Source organism: Leptosomus discolor, chromosome 12 (genome assembly GCF_034619465.1).
Source record: "Leptosomus discolor isolate bLepDis1 chromosome 12, bLepDis1.hap2, whole genome shotgun sequence".
Lineage (NCBI taxonomy): Eukaryota > Metazoa > Chordata > Aves > Leptosomiformes > Leptosomidae > Leptosomus > Leptosomus discolor.
The window spans coordinates 1,741,028-1,766,422 of record NC_141402.1 but is presented as its reverse complement, the minus strand read 5'-3'; the positions used below and the strand labels follow the sequence as shown (position 1 = coordinate 1,766,422).

The following is a 25,395-nucleotide window of genomic DNA, read 5'->3' as shown; positions in this document are numbered from 1 at the left end:
GACAAAGCCGGTTTCCTCTCAGTTCTCCAGCTGGATTCTCCTCAGCGGCTCTAGCAGATGATCCGTGAGAGCTGGCAGTGCTGGGCTGCGACTTCCCAGCAGGTTGGGGCTGGGACGTTCCCTGGGAACACGGTGGCATTTCATCCAGCGCCGCAGGAGCGTGCCCCCGGGAGGACCAGCGTGCCGGTACACGTCGCTGGGTTTCTGCAGAACAGCAAAGGGCTTTGTCCTGTAGTGACTCCTGCAACTGTCTACAGAGCTAAGATGTAGAAATCCCCTTTCTTTTGGGCTGGGTCGCTGGGCTTTGAACAGTTGTTTTGAGGGAGTTTGGGTGAATGATACTGTAGGACTCTCGAGCTGAGGCAGAATTTGGGGAGACCAGCTGAAAGCGGGTGCTGACAGATACGGAACACAGATGAGAAGGGATTGCCTGGTCATACCTGAGTTGTGTCGAGTTGCAGGGAGGTCAACCATCTCAGTCCGAGGGGAAAGGTAGGGCATGAATGTATTTGGCTGGCAGGGTTTCCTCTGCAATTGCTCCGCAGACATCGCCAGCGGTCTGTCAAAGCGAGAAGAAACTCTTGGCACTGGTGGATCTGATTTCAGGGCGGTGTCGGGCTCCCCTCTTCTGCTTGACAGCAATAGCAAGTGATGGCCTGAACTGCGGGAGGTTGAGTGGGGACCAGGAGGAGTTTTTTTGGGTGACGGAGGTGAGGATGCAGAGCAGGTTTGCAAGCCCTTGTGGATCCCAGGGATGAGGGTTTGCAGGGGGTTAGTGTGTTGGCTTGCGTGGGTGCAAATGTGCCTCGGGTGTCTGTGTGGTGCTGTGAGCTTGAAGCAAATCTTGCTCGCGGATTTGGGTGGTGGGGAGTAGCTGGTTCTCTCCCGGGCTGTTGGCATGGTGTGGGTGGTCTCCTGCGGCGCGAGATCCACTCGCAGCCCTCTTCCTTCAGCTGCGGCCGTGTTCGGCTTGTATTTACTTGTGTGCCTTCTTCTGAGGCTAATGTCAGATGTGATGGGATGTTGGATTAGGCTAAATCTCCTAGGTTTAGCTGGAATGTTGTCTCGCTGTAGCATTTTTCTCCCTTGCTCTTTTCTCTAAGCCTTCCCCTACAGACAGCTAATTCTCCCCTTCCCCCACATCCTGTCATACCCCAGAGCATGTCACAAGGAATTAACGGCTGAAAAGGCCCGGGAGAGGCTGCTCCTCTGGAACAGTCTCTCCTTTCTGTGACCGGGGTGGCCCCCTCTGTGTGCCCCTTTTGTGTCCCATCCAATTCCCCACCCCCTGACCATTCAGTACATGCCAGAGGGAGAGCCCGGCGGCCCTGAGCCTTTCCCAGCCCTGCTCTGGCAGCGCTGCCCGATGCCATCCACCGCAGCCGAAGGGCTTCCCGCACGCACCCGGGGCTCTGGGACAAGCTCGACCCACTGCCGCAGCGCTCCCGGTCCTGCCAGCTTCTCGGGGGCGAGAGGAGGAGGTTTGTGCTGCTGCAGTTGCTGCTGGAGGGCTTTCCTTCTCTCCCGGCTTTGTGCATCTCTGACAGCATCGCCCGCTCTCGCTCCCGGTCCTCCTTCCCACAATTCACATACAATCTCCTCAGAATAGGGATGATGTCACTTCCTTCCAGAGGGTGCCGGGGGTGTGGAAGGGGGGAGTCACGACCCCTGGCTCGGTGGCTTTCAGCAGCTCCCATGAATAAATGAGGTGGCTGTCTTGGAGGGAGGGAGTTGCTCTGAAGATGATGCCCGGCTCTGTCGGCAGGCAGTCACCACGCCGTCCTTCCCTTTGCCGAGTGGGATTTTCAATGGCTGCAAGAAGAGTTTGCTGCTCCCTCCTTCGCTGGTGATGTCTGTCTCCGTGGATATACACTTTTCCTGATACACCCTGACGGGAGAGAAGAATGTGCGGCGGCTGGACCACATGCCATGTAAGATTTCCGTAGATCTTTCTGTGATCTGAGGGTCAAGGGCTTGTGGGCTCCTTGCACACAAAGCCTGTGTCTGCATGTGCTTCCCCCTCGTTTCGGCGTTGGGAGGTTGGGGCTGCTTCTGCTGGCGTTCAGGTTGCAAGGTCCTGGGAATTTGTCACTCTCTGCAGCAATTTTAGGGGCAGTGCAAGGGGTTCTTGCTGTCACAAAACTAGGGTCAGTGGTCTTAGGGCTGTTTGCACTCTGACCTTTGACTTTCCTCCCAATTCCCCTGCTAGATCTTCTGGGATCTGCTACCCTGGGATGAAGCCAGAGTCCTTGCGCTGAGAGCTTTACTTTTTTGGGGGTTTTTGTGGGCTTTACAGTCTCAGGCCTTCTATCACCTCCCTTCTTTCCAAACTGGGAGCAAGGCCCCAGACCTCAGAGTTTAGATTTTTTTCAACAGACAGTCTTTGAAAATTAATTGAGACTCTTTCTGCAGTGTACTGGGAGCCTGGTAAGCAGACAGCTAGGAGTGACAGTCCCACCGTGAGTGACAAGCTGCTCTGCTCTGTCCCCATCTGTTGCTGGGGATAAGGAATTCACATTAGATGTTTGCTGCTCGTGCCAGTACCCTGCCTCTTAAACTGGTGGAGGGCGGTGAAAGCGGGCAGAGCACCACCGCTCGTGTCCAGAGAGGTGGAAGAGCTGCGATGGTGGGATGCGGCCGTCGGCCCCGGGGTGGTTGGGACTGAGGTCTGAGCTTGGCTGGGAGGTGCTGCGGTGGCCAGGGCTGAGCAGGGGTGGCGATATCCGAGGTCCAAGTGCTGTCACACGGGCGGTGCGTGACAGGCAGGTGGGTTATTGACGGCAAGGCTAGAAGTTGCCAGATGGCCAGAGGAGTGAGCAGTTTGAAGGTAGAGCTGCAACGTACTGAGTGCTCTGATTATGATGTGCTGAGGAAGTGTGAATCCAAATGGTGTTGTAATTCCGCATTGGCTTTGTTTGTGGAATAGAGTGTTTCCTTCACTCGAGTGAGTAACATACTGCAAGTGTGTCAGCCTCTTAACTATGGAATCTCCCGGAAAGTGTGAAAGATTTGTGTAGGTTTTCAATACTTGGTGACTGAAATGGGTAGGAAGGTCTAGTCCACTGGTTGTGGGTGTCGGTGCAGGAGGGGAGGCTCCTGTTTTGAGGTGTCCTGCGCAGTAGGTAAGTGACGGGGTAACCACACCTGGCTGGTGAATAGGTTTCAGTAGAACAAGGCAGCTTCTGTTAGTGCAGCAGTCTGTGGTCTGCCACAAAACCAACACTTGTGTTACTTTGAAGGTTCGGATTAGTTTAACTGTGGTCATGTCGTTTCTCCCCTTTTTTTCCCCAGAGCACTAAGTTAGAGACATCATATACAAGTTTGATTATTTTTTTTTTTTTTTGCCTGGTGCACGAGGTATGGCAGATGATATTCCCTCTGAAATGCTGTTGGAAATCCTGATTACCTCGTCAGTAACAAGCGTGGACACCTTGATTTTTGCCTCTGTAAGCGTGAGAGCAAGTTGGCAGGTCGGTGCAAAGAGCAGGTAGTACTTTGGAGCTGCAGCTCTGGAGCAGTGTGGTCGCTGCAGGGCACGGGTGCAGTGCATGAACGTGAAGATGGGGAGGTTAGTGGGGTTAGAATAGGAGAAGTGCTGTGATTTGGAACCGAGATGTGTCGGTTGGGAGGACTTGGCTCTCTTGAGATGGTGGCTTGGAGCAGCGAGGACAACTTATGGTGTCCCCTGGTCTGTGGTAGCACAGGAGGGTAGAGGTAAGATGTGTGACAGGGTTTAGGGCACGAAAGAGAGGGACAGGAATGACCGCTGCAGTCAGGAGGTCATGGGTAGCTGTGGGCAAACCGCGTAGACACGATCTCAGAAACGAAAGGCTGACAAAACCAAACAGAAGTCGTGGTTGCGGGTCACGGTTGAAGTGTGGTGGACAAGAAATGCAGAAGGGAGGTTAGGGGTGTGCTGCAGGAGAGGACTGAGCTGCTCTGATGTGGTGGACTCGGGACTGGAGCAGGCTGGAGTATGTACAGCAGAACTGAAATGGTGTGGGAGAGCTGTGTTGGGAGGAGGTGTCTGGATAGCCCTGCGGAGTCTCGTGACTTGTACCATTGCTGTTTTGGTTTGGTTTGTTGTTTTTTTTTTTTTTTAAAAGGGTTTGTGAAGCTTTAAAAATAGGAGTACAAACAAAATGTCAGGAGGAACAGCCAGCCTCTCAATCTTCAACCTTTTAATTGTTAGTGCCCGTCAGGGCCAGTGTGAACACAAAGGAGATGTGGAGCTGGCAGAGTGCTGCTGTGCAACTGCTGGTCGAGCGAGAGATCTCCTAGGAGCTTGCTCCCTCCGCTGTAAGTGCTTGCCGTTGGGAGCCAGTCAATAGCTTCCCCAGACGCTGCCACTAACAGCTAATGGGTATTTTGGCTTGCCGAGCCAAGCGAGGGAAGGAACTGTTGGACAACAAGAGAAGAGGCTGGCAGCAGGTGTGTCTGTGGAAGAACAGGGTGATAGGGCCGCCTTGAGAGCCGAGGCCAGTATAACCTGTCCAAAACACCCCACAGTGACTGCTTACCAACACGCAGCCCTAACAGGATTCCAAGTAATCTTGTGAAGTGGAGCTGGGTGAGTGGTGATTATGTTCAGTGAGTTACGCACCGGCTTCACCTAATACTTCCCACTCTTTAAACTGTACGTTCCTCGCCGGTACTCTCCTCCTCGAGCATGCCGTGCCCCCTGGTGCTAGAAGGAAGAAGCTCTGCCGTCTTTGGTGTGAAACAGGATAGCTCTGAGGTGCACTCCGGCTGGCGTGGGGTTGTGGGGCTCTCCTGAAGCGGGTCGAAGAGGGTCGGCAGCATCTTTGATTCTGCTCTTTTTCCAGGAGGTGAGTGTCGTGCCTGCTGAACTTCCTCAGACCCGCTAGCCATGCCAGGGATTGTCGTGTTTCGCCGTCGCTGGTCTGTAGGCAGCGATGACCTGGTTTTGCCAGCTGTCTTCCTCTTCCTCCTGCATACCACCTGGTAAGTGAGAAAGGCAGAATGATGGTTTGAATTCCCCCATGATTTTTTTTTTTTTGGCTATTCCTGTTTCTTGCAGCTGTAATTCTTCCTGCGCTTATACATGCGGCTGGAAGGTTTGTTTGGGGCATTTGTGACACACCAACATATTTCCAGCTTCTGGTTCTTTGGATAAGTTCTATTCTAAGTTCTAGCTCCAGTTCCAAAGAGGGAGCCTGACCAGAGCTCCCTGTGTCCTCCAGTGCTGCCCAAGGTTGTCCACTGGAGTCTGGGGCTGTGTTTCTGTACAGGGGCTCAGGAAAAACAATTGGAGTGGCAGATCCCATGGGATAATGTGACTTGACACAGCTCATCAAATTGTTCTGACTGGGGTAGCAGGGCCTCTGGATGGCTTGTGGGGAGGAGATTTCTGGACCAAATTGATGTTAGTTGTAAGTAGCTGTGGGACCCTGAGATCCTCAGTAGCTTTGTGAGGAGAGCAGGTGTGGGATATTACATGAGCTTTCTTTGGCTTACTGCTGGTAACAAGCTGGTTTGTGACTGGCAGGTTTGTGATCCTCTCTGTGGTGCTCTTTGGGCTGGTGTACAACCCCAACGAGACCTGCTCGCTTAACCTGGTGGACCACGGCAGAGGCTACCTGGGCATCCTGCTCAGTTGTATGATCGCAGAGGTGGCAATCATCTGGCTCAGCATGCGAGGCAGTATCCTGTACACAGAGCCCCGGGACTCGATGCAGTATGTGCTCTATGTCAGACTGGGTAAGAGGCAGCGGCCTGAGGCCTCCTAATGACTCAGCCTCCACACTGCCATCTGCTATTGCAGAAGACTTCTCTCCCCACACCCTGACAAACACACAGCTTCTGAAAGACATCCAGATGGCCACTTGTATGTGATATGCATCTGAATACATCACATATACTGCACCCTGTCATTGCTGTAAGACTCTCATGCAATGCCCCAAATATCTTTCTAGCAAATGTTTAACTTGTCATCCTCATTGTGATGCAGGTACATCCTTTTTCTCTAACAAAATATGCTCCCCTTCTGTCTTGCAACACCGATCTGCCACCGTGAGATGCATCTACACCTCTCCCCCACCTCTCTTCCACACGTTCTCCTATGATACAGGCATATGTCTGTGTAAATCATGGTGGTTCTGACCCCGAGGCATGTGCATGTCCTTGCCTGTCATACAGACACTTACGTCTATACCCACCTACCTCCAGACATATACTTGACCTCTTGACTCACATGTGATGCATCTCTCCATCCAGCAACCTGCACTTTTGATACTCCCACCTCCAGGCACCGTGAGATAAATAGGTTTACCACCTGCTCACTGGTTGCGTCCTCTCTCTTAGAGTGCATATCTGTCTTCCTAAAAACATTTCCTGTCTCAATCGCCCATCAAGAAGTAGATCAGCAAAGAGATTGTTCCTTGATCTCTCCTTCAGGGCTTCCCTTTTAGCTCGGCTTCCCTCCTTTGTTCCGTTGTCTTCCAGGTACAGAAACTTGGTCAGCTTTTTCTGTGCCGAGTGAAGATTTCGAGAGGGAAAAAAAATCTTTTGGAGGTGCAGAGTCAAGCGCGTTTCAAACAAAGCTGCTCACGATTTTGCATCTCTGGGGTTTTTTTTGGTGGGTTGTTTTCATGCAGGCTCTGCTAGCATACGGGTAACCTTGCTTGAAAGCTCTGTCTGGGAGACATTTCCGCCTTTGAGTGCTAAGTGCAAATCATTAACGTGAATAGCAAACAAATCTTTCTCTCCAGCTTCCCAGACACACTGCAGTCTCCCTAGGGAAGCACGTAGAGCCTGACAGTTTGAGTAACACTGTGTTAAAACCAGACTAAATGGGGCAAGGGAGGTAGAGAGAATCCAAAGAGCCATCGTCCTACCCAAGAAACATCCACTTTTCTTCCTTGACTGCCTTAAACTATTCGTGGGTTCAGCATCTGTATTGACACTGTGTCTTGGGACTTACATATGCTTGTTTTGTGGGGCTTTGTACTCTGAATGGCTTCATCAGGTTTGACGATAGAAATAGGAGTGTGACCGTTGTGTGGGCAAGGTCCATGTGACTGTCCCATTTTAAGCCTGTGCTGTTTAGTGCATATGAATCTAGGAAAAGAGTTGCGCTATGAACCCAGGGAAGTCTCATCCGTGCTACTGCTGCTCCTGTCCTGCAGCAGGTCATCTCGGGGGCGAGACAAGCCGAGGTAGGCAAAGCCTAGCTCAGTTGAAGAACCTAGATTGGGCTGATCAGGAGCCAGGTCCAGCCCTGGTTCCTTGCCCGCTGCTGTTGAAAACTCGTTGCGATGGCTCTCTTTGGTCTTCCCAGGCTAGTGAGAGGCTGTAGTAAGCCTCTTAGGAAAGACTCTGTGCCACCATGTAGGTAAGGAGGGTGGGTGGCTAGCTGGCTAGGCTGGGACAGTGGGTTTAGTCTCCGCTCCACCAAAGGCTTGCTAGGCATTCCGAAGCAAGCTGTTCCCTCTCTCCGTACCCGATTGCCCTCCTGCAATGCGTAGAGAGGGTGTGGGGACGGCCACTTCAGAGCAGTGTTTCCCAACGTTTACGTTCCAGGGAACTGTTGTTAATCCTCAGTTTCTTGCTCATTGCCAGGGTAACGTGCAAAACCGAGGAGCCAGTAAATGACTCCTTAAGGGCTGCGTCCTGGGAACCATTACTGGAAGGACTGGAAAGGGCAGAGGTGCTGGGAACACCACGTGCTAAGTGTAGTAAGCGGGATTAGTCCTGGATGCACACTACTATCTCATCTCTTTGCGTCAGGGCAGCTGCCTGAGGTGGTTAAGACCTGGGCACTGTTACGTGGTGATTCTTGTTAGCTAAGGGACGCTTACCGCTGTCAGGGGCAGAAGGGAAGGCTGTCGGATTCGCACCTCTGATACAACAAAGGGCACCGACAGCTCTGTGTGGCCCTCGTGTCATTTAGGAGTGAGTAGTGTTAAGGACACATAACATTTTTGGTTCATCTTCTTGACTATCACCTTGCAAAGCTTTGGGGCCCCATCCTGCGGTCATTTGTTCTGTGCCACTGTCCCGCTCAAGAGCCTGTCTTGGGGTTTCCTCTCCGGACGGATGGGGAGAGGTAGTTGCTAATCCTTAGGGAGATGCTGCTACGATCCCTTGTGTTCCTTTTGTTTCAGCTATCTTGGTGATTGAGTTTGTGTATGCTATTGTGGGCATCGTGTGGCTAACGCAGTACTACGCTTCCTGCAATGATATCACGGCGAAGAGTGTCACTTTGGGTACGTACTTGGAATGCGGTTTGTGGGCATTCCTCTGTGCGCACAGACCTCCTCTTGCCTTGGAGAGCTCCTTCATTCGTGCGTGTGGGGATTGACTGTTGGAAGTGGATTGGAGCTGTAAATGTGGTGCTTGTTTTCCCGAGACATTATTGCTCAGAACAGTTGTTCTATTCATTTGCCTGTGCTGTCTGCGCTGAGGCAAGAATTCACATTCCCAGTGGAAGGGTCTGGCTGGGGAGTCTGTAAGACCTGGTTCCCTTCCTTCAGTTCAAAATGGCTTTCCTGTTTTCCTAGAACTCCCTTTTCAGTCTCAGCCAGTCTCCTGGCGGGGATGATGCTAATGTTGCAGTCCCCCTAGATACTCAGTGAGTATTTAATGGCCTTCTGCATGGGCAATCTCCTAAAACAGCTGGAAAAATCTTTCCAGAGGATTTCCTTTTGCTGCAGCTGCCTGCAACAGCGTTTGGGGCAACTTTCTCTGCCCTGCAGCCGCGGAAAGGTGGGTCTGATGCGTGGGGTGAAACGCAGGAAGCGATTCTGCCGAGACTTCCCGGCGGAGCACCTGATTCCCTCTTCTTTCTTCGCAGGGATGGTGGTGTGCAACTGGGTTGTCATCCTGAGCGTCTGCATCACTGTCCTGTGCGTCTTCGATCCGACAGGCCGGACCTTCGTCAAACTGCGTGCCACGAAGCGGAGACAGCGCAACCTGAGGACATACAACCTGCGGTAAAGCAGCGTTTCTGGAAGGGTGCCCTGCTGCTTTTTTTTTTTTGGTTCTTCTTGACGTTCCCCTTGCCTTGCTTCAGGGAGCATTCAGCTTCAGGCATGGCTTCCCTTTAGCGAGGGTGACTTTTGGAAGAAGGCAGCTCGGACTGTCAGGCGCTGTGCGTGGGCATCTGGAGCCAAAGGAGGCGAAGCGCCGCGCTGTCGGGCTGGGCTGTGCGTTAGTCACTGCGCTTGTGAATCTTTGTGAGCCCCCTGAGCCCGGGCTGACCACTGCAGCTTGTTTGTCCGTCCTGGAGCAGTGTTTTGCCCGGTAACAGTGAGGCAGTGCTTAGATTTTGCTTAATTTGAGGCGACATCTTCTTCCAAAGCCCTTTGCTACCTTTGTTTTTGTCTACACGCTGCGACCTCTCGGCCTGAGGTTTCTTGTACTTGGTCTTGCCCGAGAAGCAATTTCTTTTGTGTTGGCAGTCGGATCTTTTAATTAAGAATTTTCTTGCATCTTTGAGCTACCCGGGTGAGGATATGAAAGCTTTTTTCACCAAGCAAGGCATTTTTCAGAAGTTTTTTTTCCAGTAGCAGGACAGCACAAACCGGCTTTGTTTTCTCATGCAGCCTCGACATATGTAACTGTCAGCAAGGAATGTGGCTTTGTAGGACTCGAGGGCATTGCGCTTTGAATGCTAAAAAAAAAATGAGGCTTTTTAAAAATACCCTGCAAATTTTGCATTTCTCCTTGGGAACGTATGTTCAAGAGGGTGTTTTGAATACGGGCTCTTCCAATGTCTTGAAATGAGATCCTTCAGGTTGTCTTTTTGAGGAAAAAACAGGCTTTCCTAAGGGCCATGCAAGCAAGTTGTGTTTGAAGGAGCTGGTTTTTTTTATTATGGAATGCAAGACATTCTTTCTAACCTTTCCAATATGTTACTAATACTTGAGTATTTGGGGGTAGTGCCCTGTTAGCCTCACGGGTGAGATTGCTGCGTTGAGATCGGGATGAGGAGGTGGTGATCCTGTGGATCTGGTACCCCACAGCATGTATGTGGCTCAGCGCATTGTTTTCCCGAAGCGAAACCAAGTGCCGCAGGTGGCAAAGTTTTATTGCCAGAGAACTTAATTTTTGGCTTTGTTTGGATTTCCTTTTATCGCCCCTGTGAGGATTTTTGAGATCCCGGACAACCGAGTGAAGGTATTTGTCCTTTGGGCCATGGCCAAGTTCTTCCTTCCAGGCCTGTAGCGTTTTTCAGAGAGCTCGTGCCTCCAGTTTGCAGATTTCCACTCTAGAAAGGGAGCGTTAACAGATGTTAACAAGCGAAATGCTGTGGGCTATAACGTGAAAGGGAAACAGAAAATGTTACTGTGCGTTTGCTACTAGAGCAAGTGTTTTCAAAGAATGTATTTTGAAATCCTCCACCTGCTTAAAGGGGTCCTTTCCAAAGAATATATAAGGAACTTCTTTGCCTCTTTCTGGATTGTGATCCCGTAAGATGCTGGGGGCCGGCCTTTCCTGCTGAAATCCCTCGGTCTGCAGCGATACGTGCCTTGGGACGTACAGCAGTAGTTTGACCTTTGTATTCTACTTATTTCCTCCGTCTTAACTCATGGAAAAACTCGGTTTGCTTGTCACATTAAGGACAAATGTCACATGTCACTTTGGCTTCCTTTTTGTGGTACTCTGCTGTAGCCATGGGACGCACTCTTACCCAGAGGTTTTCCTTTACCAGTGGCATCGTGACGTGTGTGGGCTTTTATGTTCTTGCAGAGCTGAGAAAATAAAACAAGAAAACAAAAGGCTCAGCTAATTGTGCTGAGGCTTTTCTAAGAAACTTGCTTTGGAGCTCATACTAAACATGTGGAAGCTCAGTGTTAGGGAGAAAGAATTTGGGAAAGTTGGAGTGAAAATAGCTCAGAGCACACTTGCTTGTTCAACCCCCGCGGTGCAGTTGTGGAGTTCTTTGCATTGCTGCCCGAGTTCTTTGGCATTTGGTGGAGCAAACCGAGTACTGACAGCTCTGTCTTAGGCCGCTCGTAGTCCTGTTCCTCTCTTGGAGTCGTCTTTGGAGGTTCTGGGTAGTTGTTTTAAAATGCTCAGGCATGAGTTGACGGATTGCCCTGCGGGATCTGCTCCTTCTGTTGCAGACAAATATTCCTTTACCAGCATCTTTTTTTTTCCCAGATGCAGCCCCTTTTCTGTGCTTGGGCTTTTTGTGTTGTGATCATTTGCCAGAAAACAGAAGTGGTCTTTTTTTTTTTTTTTTGATTAGTCTGACCTGTGTTGAGTTAGTCTGTGTTGTCATTAAAAAAAGACCCTGCATTGGAGGAGCTGTGAACTTTGTGTAGGTAGGTAGCGTGGTGCTCTGGCAAAGGATCACACAGTCACCTACTCCAGTGCCACTAAGCCTGACTTGATCTAAGGATTGTTTGCAGTCGAAAATAAGGGACTGTCACCCTGCAAAACGTAATAACTAGGACAAGCTCACAACAGGGGAGTGAACTCAGCTATAGTTCATTTTAAATAGGGTTGTCCAATTAGCTAATTTTGAAGCTGAAATGGAAATGTCATATAAACCAAATGTGGGTTGAGCTAAACCTTCTGTGTTCAGCCTTTTTTAACCTTTTCTAAATTGAAAGAGAACCTTTAGCTTGCTTTCCTTTTTTTTTTTTTTTTTTTGATTCAAGTTCTGCACCGCACTTGAATAAAGAGTGCAAATTGTTTCAGGTCTGAGGCTGTATTATGTTTTAATAAATCTATTTTTCCAAATAAGCTGCTTATTGGAAAAAATTTTACAGCTCCTCTCACAGTAAGTGCTCAGGGTCTTTTGTGCCATTCCCACCCCCTCACCCCGAGGCAGAGTTTTCCTGCTGAGTGGCAGCTAGCACATCCTAGCGCCTGATGCAGCTGCCAAATTGCCAGCAGATCCTCCTTCCATCCGGAGCGCCCGGTGCTCTTGGGCATCCTGCCTCCAGCAGATACCACAGAACACCAGTAGCTTCGTTGTGGCCATCCCGTTCAGATGGGACACCGTGTGTGTGAGTACAGAGGCTTGCTCCTGACCAGAATGGCCAGATTATTAATGATCGCCTTGTCCTATAAAATCAGCTGAGCTTTTAATCGATCTGTGGTCTCCTTGTCTCTGCCAGACCGGGGTAAAGCTAAGAATATGGTTTAGCACACGTTTTCCCAGGGGCAGCGTAGGCTGTGTGACGGTGTTGGATCCTGCTGTCTGCTTGCAGCCACGTTCTCCTGCCTGTCCTCATGTGCATCCTCTACCCTTTCTTCATAGACACCGCCTGGAAGAAGGGCAGGCCAGCAGCTGGACACGCCGGCTCAAGGTTTTCCTTTGCTGCACGCGGACAAAAGACTCTCAGTCGGTAGGTACCGGGTATCTCCTGGCAGAGCGCGAGCTCTGGGAGCGTGGCTGACCATACGTGGGACCGGGCAGAGCGTGGCAGCCTGCGGTTCCTGCTGTCAAGCCTCGTTTCACTGGGAGTGTTCTGTGAGATCCGGAGGCACGAGGAGGCCGGTGAGCTTTGACGGTAGCGCAGGCAAGGACTGGAAATGCCTCCCAAGAAGCAGTTAAGCTGAGCTGCCCTCAGAATGCCCAGGCTTGAGGCTTTGCTGCGTGCCGGTTCCTCTTCCTTCCTTGCAGCGCAAGGAGCCTGAATGAGCACTTGCCTTTCTGCAGGAGGGAATTCCGAGCAGAAACAGCAGCTGATGTTTCCCTCTAGAGGCAGCTGTAGTGTCGATGAGTAGGGCGGTTGTCTTCAAAATGGCTAGTCTTAACCCTCTGGTTTTGGGTGTTACGGGACTCTGAAGGTAGGTAGGAGCACTGAAAAGTAACGTTGTCAGTTTTAAACTCTTCTGAAGTTGTTCTCTACCTTGCTGTTGCAGTGATCTGGGATAACAACTGTGAGTGAAGGTATCAGTGGAAGAAACAGATACTTTCACTCTGTCCAGGTTCAACACTTGACAGCACTTTGTGCTCAGCTCCAGTTTCCTGTTATCGGACAGTTTGCAGGGGCAAGTTTCTCCTGTTGTTTCCATCAGTCTCATACACTTCAGGAGGAGAGAGACCTCTTCAAAAATGGGAAGATGTAAACCTGTGTGAACCAGCAGGAGTACTGCTGGATTACAGTCAAAAACTACTACTTAATCCATCAATTCACATGAAGGTCACTGGTTTGAAGTTCTCACGTAGTTCTTACTTGCTGTAATCTGTCCAGCAGGGAAGGGTGAGGGGCTTGGGTGTTGCTTCCCCAAAAGCTAGCAGTCCATTCCTATTAGAAGCAGTGGGAGCAGGTTTATGCCTTAGGGTGGTATTCAGCAGTGCTCCTGAGGACCTGCTGGGGACGTGAGCACTAGGGTGGAAAATTCTGCTGCTGACTCGTAATATTTAAGTTGGTCAGAATGAGGAGAATCTGAGAACTCCTGAAAGACCAAGCAGAACCAGGGAATTGTTATCAAAGATAGAAGAAAGTCGTAAAGATGAGGTGATGCGTGCACATCTGAAGAAACCATTTAAATTGCTTGCGTACACTGGGCTCTGAATTAGTTCCAAGCTCTCAGGAAAGGAGCTAGGAGTTATCAAGGACACTTCAACAAAGACATCAGTGCACAGCAGCGGCCAAAAAATCAGAAAACCATTTAGCTTCAGTAGAAGGACATAGAAAATGACAAGGAAAACGCCAAGGGACCGACCGCATCAGTGATGTCCTCACTAAATATAGCCTGGTGTTTGGTCTCCTAAAAGATGCAGCAGAAAAAAGAGCATATTGGAGCGGGTGTGAAGAAGAGAAATGAGACTGGGATTTTAACCTCAAAAGAGAAAGGTGTAATAAGATGAAGAGCTGTGTAAGAATAATAGAGAGTCAGGTGAAGGCTACCTGAGCATTTGTTCATCCCAAGATGGCAACCAGTATAAATTGGATGAAAAGGGTTTGCGGTGAGTGCTGTGTAGTTGTCCGCAGGGTGCGGCTTCCAAAGCGCGGAGGCTGCGAGGGTTGTCCCAGCCCTCGCAGAAACCCAGCGACGTGTACCGGCACGCTGGTCCTCCCGGGGGCACGCTCCCGCGGCGCTGGGTGAAATGCCACCGTGTTCCCAGGGAACGTCCCAGCCCCAACCTGCTGGGAAGTCGCAGCCCGGGACTGCCAGCTCTCACGGATCATCTGCTAGAGCCGCTGAGGAGAATCCAGCTGGAGAACTGAGAGGAAACCGGCTTTGTCTGACAGCGGCTCAAACAGCAGCGTTTCCTTGGGGGTTGTTTTCCGCTCCCTTCGCCCCGCCAGCACAACCGGGTCGCCTTGCCCGGGTAGCCAGAGGTGCCGGTCCTGCGGGTGCAGCCTGGGTGCTGCAGCCTGGCTCGAGAGCCCCGACAGGCATCCGAATGGCCTGGTTTCTGAACAGCTTTATTTTATTCAGGAATGCAAAATATTTCACTTCATGTCAAGCTTATTTTAACAAACTTTTTGTTCTGCAGTGACTGTTGCTACTTTTTTTTTTTTTTCCCCCCCAAGTTCAGGCTAAAAGCAGATACCAGAATCTCCAAATTCCTTGTGCTATTGAATTTCAGCTTTACATTCAGCTCGAGCAATTCCCAGGCTCTTTTCTCTGCAGAAACAAGCTCTGACTTTGTGTGTCCTGGCATGACAGTGTGTGGAATGAATGCGTCTGTAATGGATCAGAAATGAATCCATTGCTCTCTCTCTCCCAGTCTTCATGGAAAAAATGTTCTAGCAGAGGATCGTCGTCCTCTGGGCTGGAAAAATAGTTCTGCAGAGTGGACACGGCACCGGGGCAAGAATCTGCTCGCATGGATCTGGAGTGAATTCTGAAGTGCTAAGCCTCCCCTGGCTCTGCAGGGTTTGTAGCAGAACACTACAATCAATCCTACGACATAATATCAGGTGTTCCAGCAAAAACTCATCCTCCAGAACAGAACGTACCTGTTGAACCTCCGTGACGGCCTTTTACGTTGGTCAGAGTGTGAAGGGCTGTTGCTGTCACTTTGGGTTGATGGGCGTTTGTCGTATTTTACTTGAAGGCTGTTTGCATTTCTTGTGTGCTTATAGGAGCCGTGCTAGGATTTATGGGGTCAGTACTTGAAGGATACTGCAGCGGGAATGTTGGAGAGGTTAATGCCAGTCCATTTGCTCTTCAAAGGCACAGCTGGCATGGAAACCTGCGCAGTTGGCACCTGAAGCCCCGTCCTTAATGGTGATTTAACTTGCTTTTGTAGGCAAGTGAAAAATGATAGAAAGTAATCTTGCACTCCAGGAGTTTGTCAGAGATGAAAGAATGTAGGTCATTTCCTGCAGGCCTGCTAGGGAGAGGAGGGATTTGCTTTCTTGCCTATCCATGAAGAGAGATGGAGACATCCTGTCCTGAAGACCAGCCTTTCTTCAAGTGCACGGCTCAGCCTTTCTCCAAAGACTGCAGTCACGTGGCTTTAGGTGCTGAGTGAAGGATGCTATGAAAACACGGGCTGAAAATTCAGGATAAGGCCGTGACAGACCTTGGTAGGAAAGGTCATGGATGGCAGGAGTCAAAATACTGACCGCTGGTGGACTGCAGCGCTCGCTCAGTCCCACGCTTTGTTGATCCAACCTCTGGGTCACCCTTGTCTTTAAGCTTGCTGGTCGGAGCGTTGTCACTTTGGATCTTCTGGGGGGTTTTGTGTAGCACAGAGCGAAAGGGAAAATAACATTTCTCCTCAAAATATCTTTGTCACTCTGCTTCAGAGCCTTTGCTTGACCCTCTCAGGGCTCTTCCACTTCTGTCCCTGCTGTGGTGTCTTCCTTTTTTTGGCTTTGGTCACCTTCTCTTCTGGGAACTCTACATTTAATGACTCAGATCTTTTTCCAGGTTTTCCTTCTTTGGGCCCTTTTGGCTTGGGTGTAGTCCAAGATAAACCTGGAAAAGCGTGGTAAGCTGGTCAGCTCCTTCAGTACCACAAGCTGCCCTGTGTAACACCTGCTGCTTGTAATTAACTCTTGGAAATCACGTAGCAGAGAGCCTGACGGTGAACAGTGAGCAGCCACAGAGACTGTTGGGCGGCAAGATTCCAAAGCTGTCAGTTTGTGATGTGCCTGGGATGGTGAGGTCTGGGTTAAATACGGCCAAAATGATCCCAGGGCAGAGTTACAGAATTGAAGAGGCTGTTAAATAGGACAGAAACAGTGCTTTTTTTCCTGAAAAAGCCTTTGCTCAAATGAAATTGCTTTTCAGGAGAAAGGATGACTCGGAGATGGATTGGATTCTTATCTTGCTTCCCGTGTCTGTCTTACAGTGTCGAGATGAAAACATTTCCCTTCTCTCCCTTTGTGTCTATTTTGATGTTGAGGTGATCTGCTTGCTCACCCATAAGCACCAAGCATAGTACCAATTCAGTCTCAGCTGAGGCCTCCGAGTATGACTCTGTAAAATAAATAAGAGATATTAATATGATTCAACCAGATATGGTGTTCCCTGAAGGAATCTCGGGGATGTTTTGGAGAGCGAGCTACCGAAATGAGGCCGTTGCTGCCGCATTGGTTCTCATTCCGTGCCCTGTTTTGAGGCTCCCCACACCCAAACTCCTCCTCCTAAACTCTGCTCTCCCTGGATTTTTGCAGGACGCCTACTCTGAGATCGCCTACCTTTTCGCTGAGTTTTTCCGAGACCTTGACATCGTCCCATCTGACATCATCGCAGGCCTGGTTCTTCTGCGCCAACGGCAGCGGGCAAAGCGCAGCGCTGTGCTGGATGAGGTGGGTGGAGGGGGCCCGTCGCTGGGCCGGGGAGGCAGTGGGCATTTCGCTTGGCCTCTGACTTACCTGCTGCTCTTCTGACTCTGCCCACCGTGTTTCTGTGGTGTGACGGGCTATTGCCAGTCACGGAGCCGTGAAATAAAAATATAAACTTCTTTAGCAGCTTTCTCTGAGATTCCCAAAGGGCCCAGCTGAGTCACTGGTGAAACCTGTCGTCTTTTTCCAGGCAGGTGATACGTGCAGATTTAGCTCTTGCCCCCGAATGGGCACCTGCCCTGAAGGAGGTGGCAGGGCCGTGGAAGTGAATGGGAAGATTATTCCTCCTGTAGTGATGTGGAGAGGACTCCAGCATCTGGGTAAAGCTGCAGGAGGAACTCGAGGGGAAAACTCCTAAATTCCCAAGCTGTTACTGGCGTTGGGATTTGCAGATTGTCAACCTGGGAGAAAATGGGTTTGGTTGTGTTTTGATTTGTGGGGTTTTTTTGTACCCTGGAGGTGGGGTTCAGACAGCAGTGGTCAGGTCAGGCAGAAATAAGAGCTGCAGAATCAGAACCAGTTGAGGAGACTGGTTGGGATACTGGAAAGTATCTTGTCCCGGGTTACGCAGCGCTTTGTTTCTCAGGCGTGGATTTTGTCTTGGTGGCACAGAGAAGACTTTTTCATGTATGTTTGTGACTTACAGGCAAACAATGACATTTTAGCTTTTCTGTCTGGGATGCCAGTGACCAGGAACACGAAGTATCTGGATCTGAAAAACGCGGTAAGTCACTGGACTGTGACCTTGCAAACTTACTGTGCTTCCCCGTGTAGCCTGTTTGCTCTTTCTCTGTGACTTCTCTTATCCCTTTCTGCCCCTCTCTGGACTAATCAAAGCAACGAAAGATTAGTACAACGGACTATAACAACAACGCGGGTTTTTGCCTTCAGATCTCTTTGGAAGCGTGACGTGCCTCTGGCCTCCGCTTTGCGGGAAGCGGGAGAATTCAGGTGGGGGAAGGCAGTGCGAGGCTTCTCCAGAGCCAGAGGGACGAGTGGAGCGCTGCATCCAGCGGCGTCGTGTGCAGAGCTCCCTCTGGAAGCCCCTCCAGCAGAGCTCCTGGCGCCCAGCAGGCAGGGCTCCAACTTGGATAAGGGCAGGGAGCTGCCTGGAGGGAGCTGGAACCTTCCTCCCTGGGGCTGCTTGTCGGCGCTTCTCCGGCTGGAAGTGGCCGCGGTCCGTTCTGTCTGAGTTAAGCTTGGCTTTGCTCCTGGCGTGCTGCTACCGCGGCCCTTGGCGGGGCAAACTGGATTCACCCCCCGCCTCGATGAGATGATAACTGCTGCAAGGGAGGCAAGACTGACCCAAACCCTGCATCTCCGATCCAGCGATGAACCTGCTTGTGGCTGTGCCGCCCTGCGTTGTGTTTAACGCGGACGCCCTGCTCGTGCTCAGCCCGTCTCTCCTTCTGAAGAGACGTGGCAGGGGGAGGGAGGTCAGCAGAGCTTGTAGAAGGCAGCACCGAGGCCCCAGCCTGGCTTTTGGGCCCTCTCTGGGCATCTTCTGGCCTGTGACTACGTGGAAGCGGTGTGTTTAGAGAGCTTCTTGGGACTTAAAACTGGTTTATCTTCTCCTCGGGTAGGGTGGGGCAAAACCCACAGAGGGTGATGTTGCTTTGCAGCGGGGTGTTTGGTGCACGGAGGAGAATTTCCCTAGAACTAATTTGGAATTTTGTTAAACAGCTAGCGGGGCCCCTCCGCTCGGGAAAAGAGGCGTAGCTGTGCGGAGCTGTTCTTGGGAGGATCTTGCTCGGCATAGCCAGCTTGCTGTCCTGCAGTCACCTGGAAATGCTGACAGGGCTGTTCTGGTGGTGCTGAGAGAGGAGGCTGATGCTCAGAAAGAAGGGTGCACATGTCTGGCTACAATGGGAGAAGGGAAACGGTAGAAAAACTCGCTGTCCAACAGAGAATAAGGGCTTTAGCGGGTCTCTTGTCTCTTTCAGCAAGAGATGCAGCGGTACAAGGAGGTGTGTTACTACATGCTGTTTGCCCTGGCTGCCTATGGCTGGCCCATATACCTGATGAGGAAGCCCACATGTGGACTCTGTCGCCTGGCCAGATCCTGCTCGTGAGTGGCCATCCTGTCTATCGCTCTGCCGCCTTCCCTTTTCCCTTCTGGTGGTGTTTTTTTTTTTTCCCCCAGATTTAGAAATACCTTTCTTTCACCAGTTTGCTCTCCATCACCCCTCTAGTTCTTCCTTTTCTGCTTTTTTCCTCTTTTCCCTTCTCATGCTTTTTCTTTCCACCTCTCTGTAACTCTGTGCCTTCATACTCCGACGTCTTTCTCCCCAATCTCTTCCTCACGGTTGCTTATCTGCTTTCCTTGTTAAATTAACCAGACTGTCCTATGCTCGTGTCTTCTCTGGTGCACTAAGGATCATCCCAGTCCCGTGTGGTTTGAACAGCCAGCGGAGAGAACTCACCTGGCACAAGACTGCTTTCCCACTGGGTCAGAATAGCTGCCTTGGAGCTCAGGAATCAGATTTATCAGCAAGCCCAGATACGCAGGGAGTTGGCATTTGGGTCTTTCTTAAAGCACCAGCGAGAGCTGGCCACAGTTTGTGCTGTACAGGGCTCGCCTCATGGTAGCAAGGCTGTAGTTCAGTGCAGGGTTGGGTTGTTTTAAACGTTTGCTTTCAGCTCCCATACTGCTGTCATCAGATGCTCTTTGGGGGTTGAGCTTTTTGCACTTAGGCAGGCAACTTCTGTGGCAAACCTGTTGGGAGGAATATACTTCCTCCTGAGTATTTTGATTTGCAGTGTGTCATAAGCGAAAAAAGAGGGGGAAAAAAAGTGCTGCTGGTTTTGTTCTGGGATGATTCTAGACCCGTTTTCTTTTTTTTTTGTTATAAATAGATCTGGATCCCAGTACATGCTTTGTGTGAGGCAATGTAGGACCACGCTGTGAAGCGTAGCATCCCTTGAGGAGAGATCCCAGCCCCTCTGTGAGTTGGTTCCTCGGGGACTGGTTGCACTGTAGCTCTCTCTGGTGCTCGGAAGGAAAACTACACCTGATCCCAGAGCCCCTTTTTGATGGTGAACCACGAGCTGTGCGCTCCTCGGTTCCGACAGTCGCTGCTGCGGAGATGGGGCCGGCGTGGCACGCAGGGTCTGCCTTTCCTTTATTTCCCTTCCACGTTCCCCTTTCCCTCAAAGCTATTTTGTTCCTCCTGCAGCTGTTGCTGTCTCTGTCCTTCCCGCCCCCGCTACGCGCCCAGTGTCACCATCGAAGAGGATAACTGCTGCGGCTGCAACGCCATTGCCATCCGGCGCCACTTCTTGGATGAGAATATGACCTCGGTGGATATTGTGTACACGTCTTGCCACGATGCAGTAAGGAGAACCTGCAACCCCCTCCGCGTTTGGGGCATGCTCCTAAGGCCCTCCCTGATGGGATTTGCGTGCTTCCGGGTGTAGTGGTACAAAGAAGGAAACTCAAGCCTTTTTCTAACCCTGGAGCTTCCCATCCTCCCTCTCTTTCAAGAAAATCTGCCACTTGGACAGAAATATTTGCTGCTTGCCCAAATCAGATCGTTCAGAGGAGTGCTTACCCATAAGGCATAACCTGTCACGCTGCTCTCCCTCCTTTTCCCTGAGCAGGAGAATAATTAACCAGGAATGTCTCACCCGATTGTTACAGTAATGGATCTTTTCCAGGTTTATGAAACACCTTTCTATGTGGCTGTGGACCATGATAAGAAGAAGGTGGTCATTAGTATCCGAGGAACCCTGTCTCCAAAAGTAAGTGCACTGTGCCGTGGCCACCCTGGGAAACTTTCAGGAGAGTCTGAGACCTTCCTGACTCGCACTTGGTGTTCGGCTTCACTGAAACACGGTGACTCCTTTTCTTCCAGGATGCCCTGACTGACCTAACTGGGGATGCAGAGCGCCTTCCAGTTGAGGGTCACCACGGAACGTGGCTGGGACATAAGGTGGGTAAAAGGAAACAAAACAAAACCCCAACCAAAAAACCACCGCTTCTTTTTCTAATGTTTTGACTTTTTAATTATAAGCCCAAAAACAAGTGGTCTTAATTGCTTGAGATGCTTTTAAGAAGGACGTCACCTAATTGCAGTGAAATGGCTTTGAGATGTTAAAATGAAATCCTTGGTGTAACAGCTAAAATCGCTATGTCTGTGATTAAAAAACCCGTGCCATTGTAACAACCAAACCGTAAAAGGCATCTGCGGAGACCTAGAACAAAATTATTGGAGTCATTCAAATTTTTCTCCCAACGACCTTTTCGGAATTTGCAATCAAACCCCGAGAATGTCTTTGAAATGCTGTGGCAGCGGGATGGGCACTGGGCCTCAGAAAAGGGTACGGGCAGGACTTGCCCCTGTGCGATGAGACTGGTGCCGTGTGTCTGCGTTGGTGATCGGGGCTGGGCTGGCTAAATCCATTGACTGTAGAGCTGACCCTTGCCCCAGTCCAGCCAAGTAAAGACACACATGCTGAGTTTTAAGATTATCAGGAATTTGGCGGCCTCTCAAGGTGCGGTGCCAGACTGGGAAAGCAAAACTCCGAACTGGAGGTTGTGTGTGTTGGAAGGAGCGCAGCGGCTGCTGGAAACGCTGCTGCTCGGGGAGACGAGGTGCTGCTGATCATCTGGTGGGGGTCCCTTCGGGGCAGGGCATTGAGCTCGAAACTCCTCGGGAGCCGCGAGCTGAGAGCTGCTGCTTCATTCCTGAGGTCCTGCCTGAATGCCAAGCCTCTTCTCTGTGCTGTGGAAGCAGAGCATTAGGAGCTGATGGATACCGGGTACTCAAATGCTTAGCTAGGAGGGGTCTGAAAAAGAAGTGGTTACCTGAGGAGGTGTTGTTTGGGCTCTCTGTGATCTCCGAGGGGTGGGTCTGTTTGAAAAGTGTTGAGTACCTCCTGTTTGGCTGAGGAGTTCCCTTTGTTTCCCCCAAAATGAGAGGAGGAAATCAACCTGGTGATTACCTAGGACACCTTAGGGGGGGACACCCATAGATAGATGAGGTGGTGTTTTGTCACGGGGCCGGTATCGGTGACTCTCTGCCGTTTAACGCTTCCCAGGCCTTACCTCTGCTGTCGGGGCGAGTGGCACTCGGTTTGTCCTCCTGCGTTTAGCACAAAATGACTTTGCACCATCGGTGTGATCAGCGGTTTGCAAAGAGAGGGAGGTGAAAGGAAATGAAAGGGAAGCAAGGGGGATTTGTTCTATTTTTAATGTGCAGAAAAGCTGGTAATAGATCCTGGCAGAAGCTGCCTTTTCGTTTGATCTTTAGGTGAAAGCATTCATACGCCGGCGACTTAGATGGAACATTCTCAGATCATTCCCTTTGTTCGCTATCGAGGTCTTATTTGGCCTTTGTGTTATTTCTTTTTTGATTGTTGCTAGTACAGAAATGTAGCTTTATCTTAAATTATTACCAATATTAATCTTCAGACAATAGCATGCTGTTGATTCCTGAGGGAGGCTAATGGAGATAATAGAATTTAAAAATGTCTGTCTTAATGCATTTTTAATGTCCAGAAGTCAACTTCAATGCAGAAATAAATGAAGTGTCTTGCTAACACATTTAATTTGGAGAAAAGTACTTGGCCGTGCAGGAGCTTCCTGTAAGTTGTTGGGTTTCTGTTCTTTTTCTGGCCGGTTCCGCCCCGCACACGCAGCGGGCTGGCCTGGCCTGTTATCTCCCCCTGCGGAGCTCGCTGGGCTTCACGCCGTGTCGATCAGACGTCCTCCAGATTCAAACTCTTGATCTTTACATGCGCCGCCTTTTCACTCCACCGGTACCGCCGCTGAAAGCGTTGGGTTGCTTGGGTTGCTGCGAATGCCACGGTTAAAATATGTATTAGGTCTCGGAGCTATTTTGGATCTGAGGTTTATGGGTTAGCATGCCAAAAGAAAAAAAAAAAGGGGGGGATTGTCGCAATTTGGAGGGGAAGTGAACCACAAAAAATAAATCTAGCGTCGCTCTTTTTGAAATAAAATCCACTGATTTTATAGCAAAATCAATTTAATAATCGTAAGTCAAGGGCACGAATCCGTACTTAATTCTGTTGTACTCGCGTAGAACAAAACTGCTGAAACGATGATGTTACGGAGGTTTTTTCCTGGTGTTGAGCTAAGCGGGATGACAAGAAGTAGCTGCCGGAAGGAAGCCCTGCGAGCTCAGCCGTGAGAGCAGCTCTCACCAGTGCGGGAGAACAGTCAGAAATAGCAATCACTTTCAATAACTTTTTCTCTCCCAAACAGACCCTTCCGTGGGTTTTCACACACACAGTGCAAACACGGCAGAGCCGTTTTCGTGCCTCCAGACTGCGAAGCAATACAGAATATTTCCGCTTCGCTTTCCCCAGATCCTACAGCCTGTTTGGTTATTTACGTGTGAGGTTTGAACATTAAGCTCGGAGAGGTTTATTCCTTTGAAACTTAGGAAACGGTGTCCGTTTTAATGGAAAGTCTAAATGCAACTTTGCAGTGATAAGAAGTCTCATTTCGTAATATTAAAATCCCTGTCTATATTAGAATGTACTTTAATTACAAAAAATATATAGCTATAAGGCTGACTAACAGCCCATTAGTAATATCAGCATGGATTTAGGTCATGCTTTTCAAAAATAGAATCCTAAATTCACGTTAGAAATTTATATAAGTAGTCTGCCGTTCACTTCTCATTAGAGTTGGAAATGGAGACTCCGCTGAACGCGGTGGAAGCTGGCGAGCTGCTGCGAGATCTGAACGCGGGCATGAAATACCACGGCATCTGCTTTTTGATGATGATGGCAGCGTTACGGATGTCCCACTTACCGGCTCAGCAGAATCACCTCCGTTCTGCTCTTTCCCTTCGCTAGCCCGATGGGTTTTGCTGGTGTGTTTGATACGGAGGACTTTGAAAGGTCCGCGTTTCTTTGCTTTTTGAGAGGGCCGTGAATTCTTTTACGTCTCCGAGATTAAGCAGTGCTGGGTAACGTTCACTTTGTACTTAAACTGTTTTCAGGTTGGGGGTGTAATGGAAAATAGCAAAGGGGATGATCTTCCCTGGGTTTTGACCAGCCCAGGCAGTGTGAATTATTCGAGGTCTCTAATCACCAGATCAGAAGCAGATTACTTCTGTTTACCCGTATTCATCACTGGTTTTCAGGCTTGCTGACCGCTGGATTACACTGTAGTGAAGGCACAACCAAGAATTTCTGCCACAGACCAAATTCTAGTCGCTTGTGTAGAACAGATCAACTGCATCTGTAGTTAGTGCACAGAGGGGGAAACACTCTTCAGATGCAGCCGTCAGCAGAGAGGATAAATATTTAGAACCAGACTGTCAGCTCCTTTCCCTTCTTCCAGCAGTTCTTAGCTTCTAGTGAGTAAAAACCTTTATTAAACTGTGATTAATGTCCTTTGACAGCTGAATCCCCTCACTAGTTGCTGCCTTCTCCAGTCATCAATAACTCTTCCTATACACACAGTGCTGCTGCTTTTTCCCTCCGGTAGTGTCTTGGTGTTTGTTTTATTTTCCCTGCGAACTTGTTGGGCTACTCCGTGCCTTCGCTCCCAGGTTTAACGGGAAGGGTACAATTTTGCAGTTAAAGCACTGATGTGCAGAAAATCAAAGTTTGTTTCTTCGTTCCACTGCAGGTCCCAGTGTCTGCTGACCTACCAGGTACCCCACCTTGGGTTTAAGAAGTGGGTTGGTTTGTGTTGGTTTTTTTCCTAGACTTTGCACCGTGAGCCCAGGAAGAGGCCCTTGGGGTGTTATCTTCACTTAAGAACTGTCCTTACTTCTAAACAGTTTGTGGCTGCGGTGATCAGTGAGCCAAGACATCTGCCTAATGAAGTCTGTTCCTAAACGTGGAGCGGAGTCAGGATTCATCCTGATTCAACCCTGACACATGCTGCGTGGCACTCCAGAGCATTCCGGGCAGCACGGTGTCTGCTAGATGTTTAGATCAGGGCTGATGCGCGACCGTTTACATCCTGTTCTGTCTTCGTGTTTCCCTCAGGGAATGGTGCTATCTGCTGAGTACATCAAGAAGAAATTAGAGCAAGAAATGGTGCTTTCTCAAGCTTTTGGACGAGACTTGGTGAGTTTTCTTCTATCCTTGCAGGCTATACAGAAGACAAGATTTCCCTAAAATCTTGGTGCTTTGGGGAAACCTCCATGTCCCTGAATCTGTTATACTGATTTCTCAAATCTTCCTTCAGTTCCTCTCCCTCCGGATTGTCAGACAGGCAACTAGTTTCTCCCCCAAGTGACGGTGGAACCATCAATACCGCACAGCTCCTGGGTTTTATTCTTTTTTTCTTAGGCGAAGCTAAGGCAGGAGGTCCCATTCGGTGGCAATGCAGGGCAGGGACCATTAAAACCAAATCAACAGGAACTAAAATCCCATCTCTATGGAGATTCTGTTTGGAGACTCCATCGGGATGCTGTGCTGAGTGTCTGTGCCTGCACTTTTCTTGTGGTAGCGAGCTACCAGAGAGCCCGAGAGAGATGTTACCTTAGTTTATGTGTCAGCAATAGCCCAGCCTGTCCTCGCTGGGGAGGGAGCTTCTGAACGCCTGGATTCCCTGCTATCAGCCAGCTGTCCTTTCCTCATGCCCAGAGAGTGCCTTGGCCTGAGCAGCGCCTGTGGGGAAATGAGCCATAGCTCAAGGGAGAAGGAAAAGCGAGATAAAAGCCTTAATGGTTCC

At 50.0% G+C, this 25,395-nt stretch overlaps 1 protein-coding gene across 1 annotated transcript in view; it reads left to right on the top strand.

The window, feature by feature from the left end:
* The first annotated feature begins 4,849 nt into the window (after positions 1-4,849).
* DAGLA (diacylglycerol lipase alpha) overlaps positions 4,850-25,395 on the top strand; it is a 30,586-nt gene continuing 10,040 nt past the window's right edge. Inside the window, exons 1-12 of the mRNA XM_009949454.2 lie at positions 4,850-4,965; positions 5,510-5,721; positions 8,127-8,228; positions 8,816-8,954; positions 12,236-12,323; positions 16,563-16,697; positions 17,380-17,457; positions 18,677-18,801; positions 19,910-20,066; positions 20,391-20,474; positions 20,588-20,665; positions 24,705-24,785. Coding sequence (XP_009947756.1) covers positions 4,871-4,965; positions 5,510-5,721; positions 8,127-8,228; positions 8,816-8,954; positions 12,236-12,323; positions 16,563-16,697; positions 17,380-17,457; positions 18,677-18,801; positions 19,910-20,066; positions 20,391-20,474; positions 20,588-20,665; positions 24,705-24,785 — 1,374 coding nt within the window. The 5' untranslated portion in view covers positions 4,850-4,870. The remainder of the gene's footprint in view (positions 4,966-5,509; positions 5,722-8,126; positions 8,229-8,815; positions 8,955-12,235; positions 12,324-16,562; positions 16,698-17,379; positions 17,458-18,676; positions 18,802-19,909; positions 20,067-20,390; positions 20,475-20,587; positions 20,666-24,704; positions 24,786-25,395) is intronic.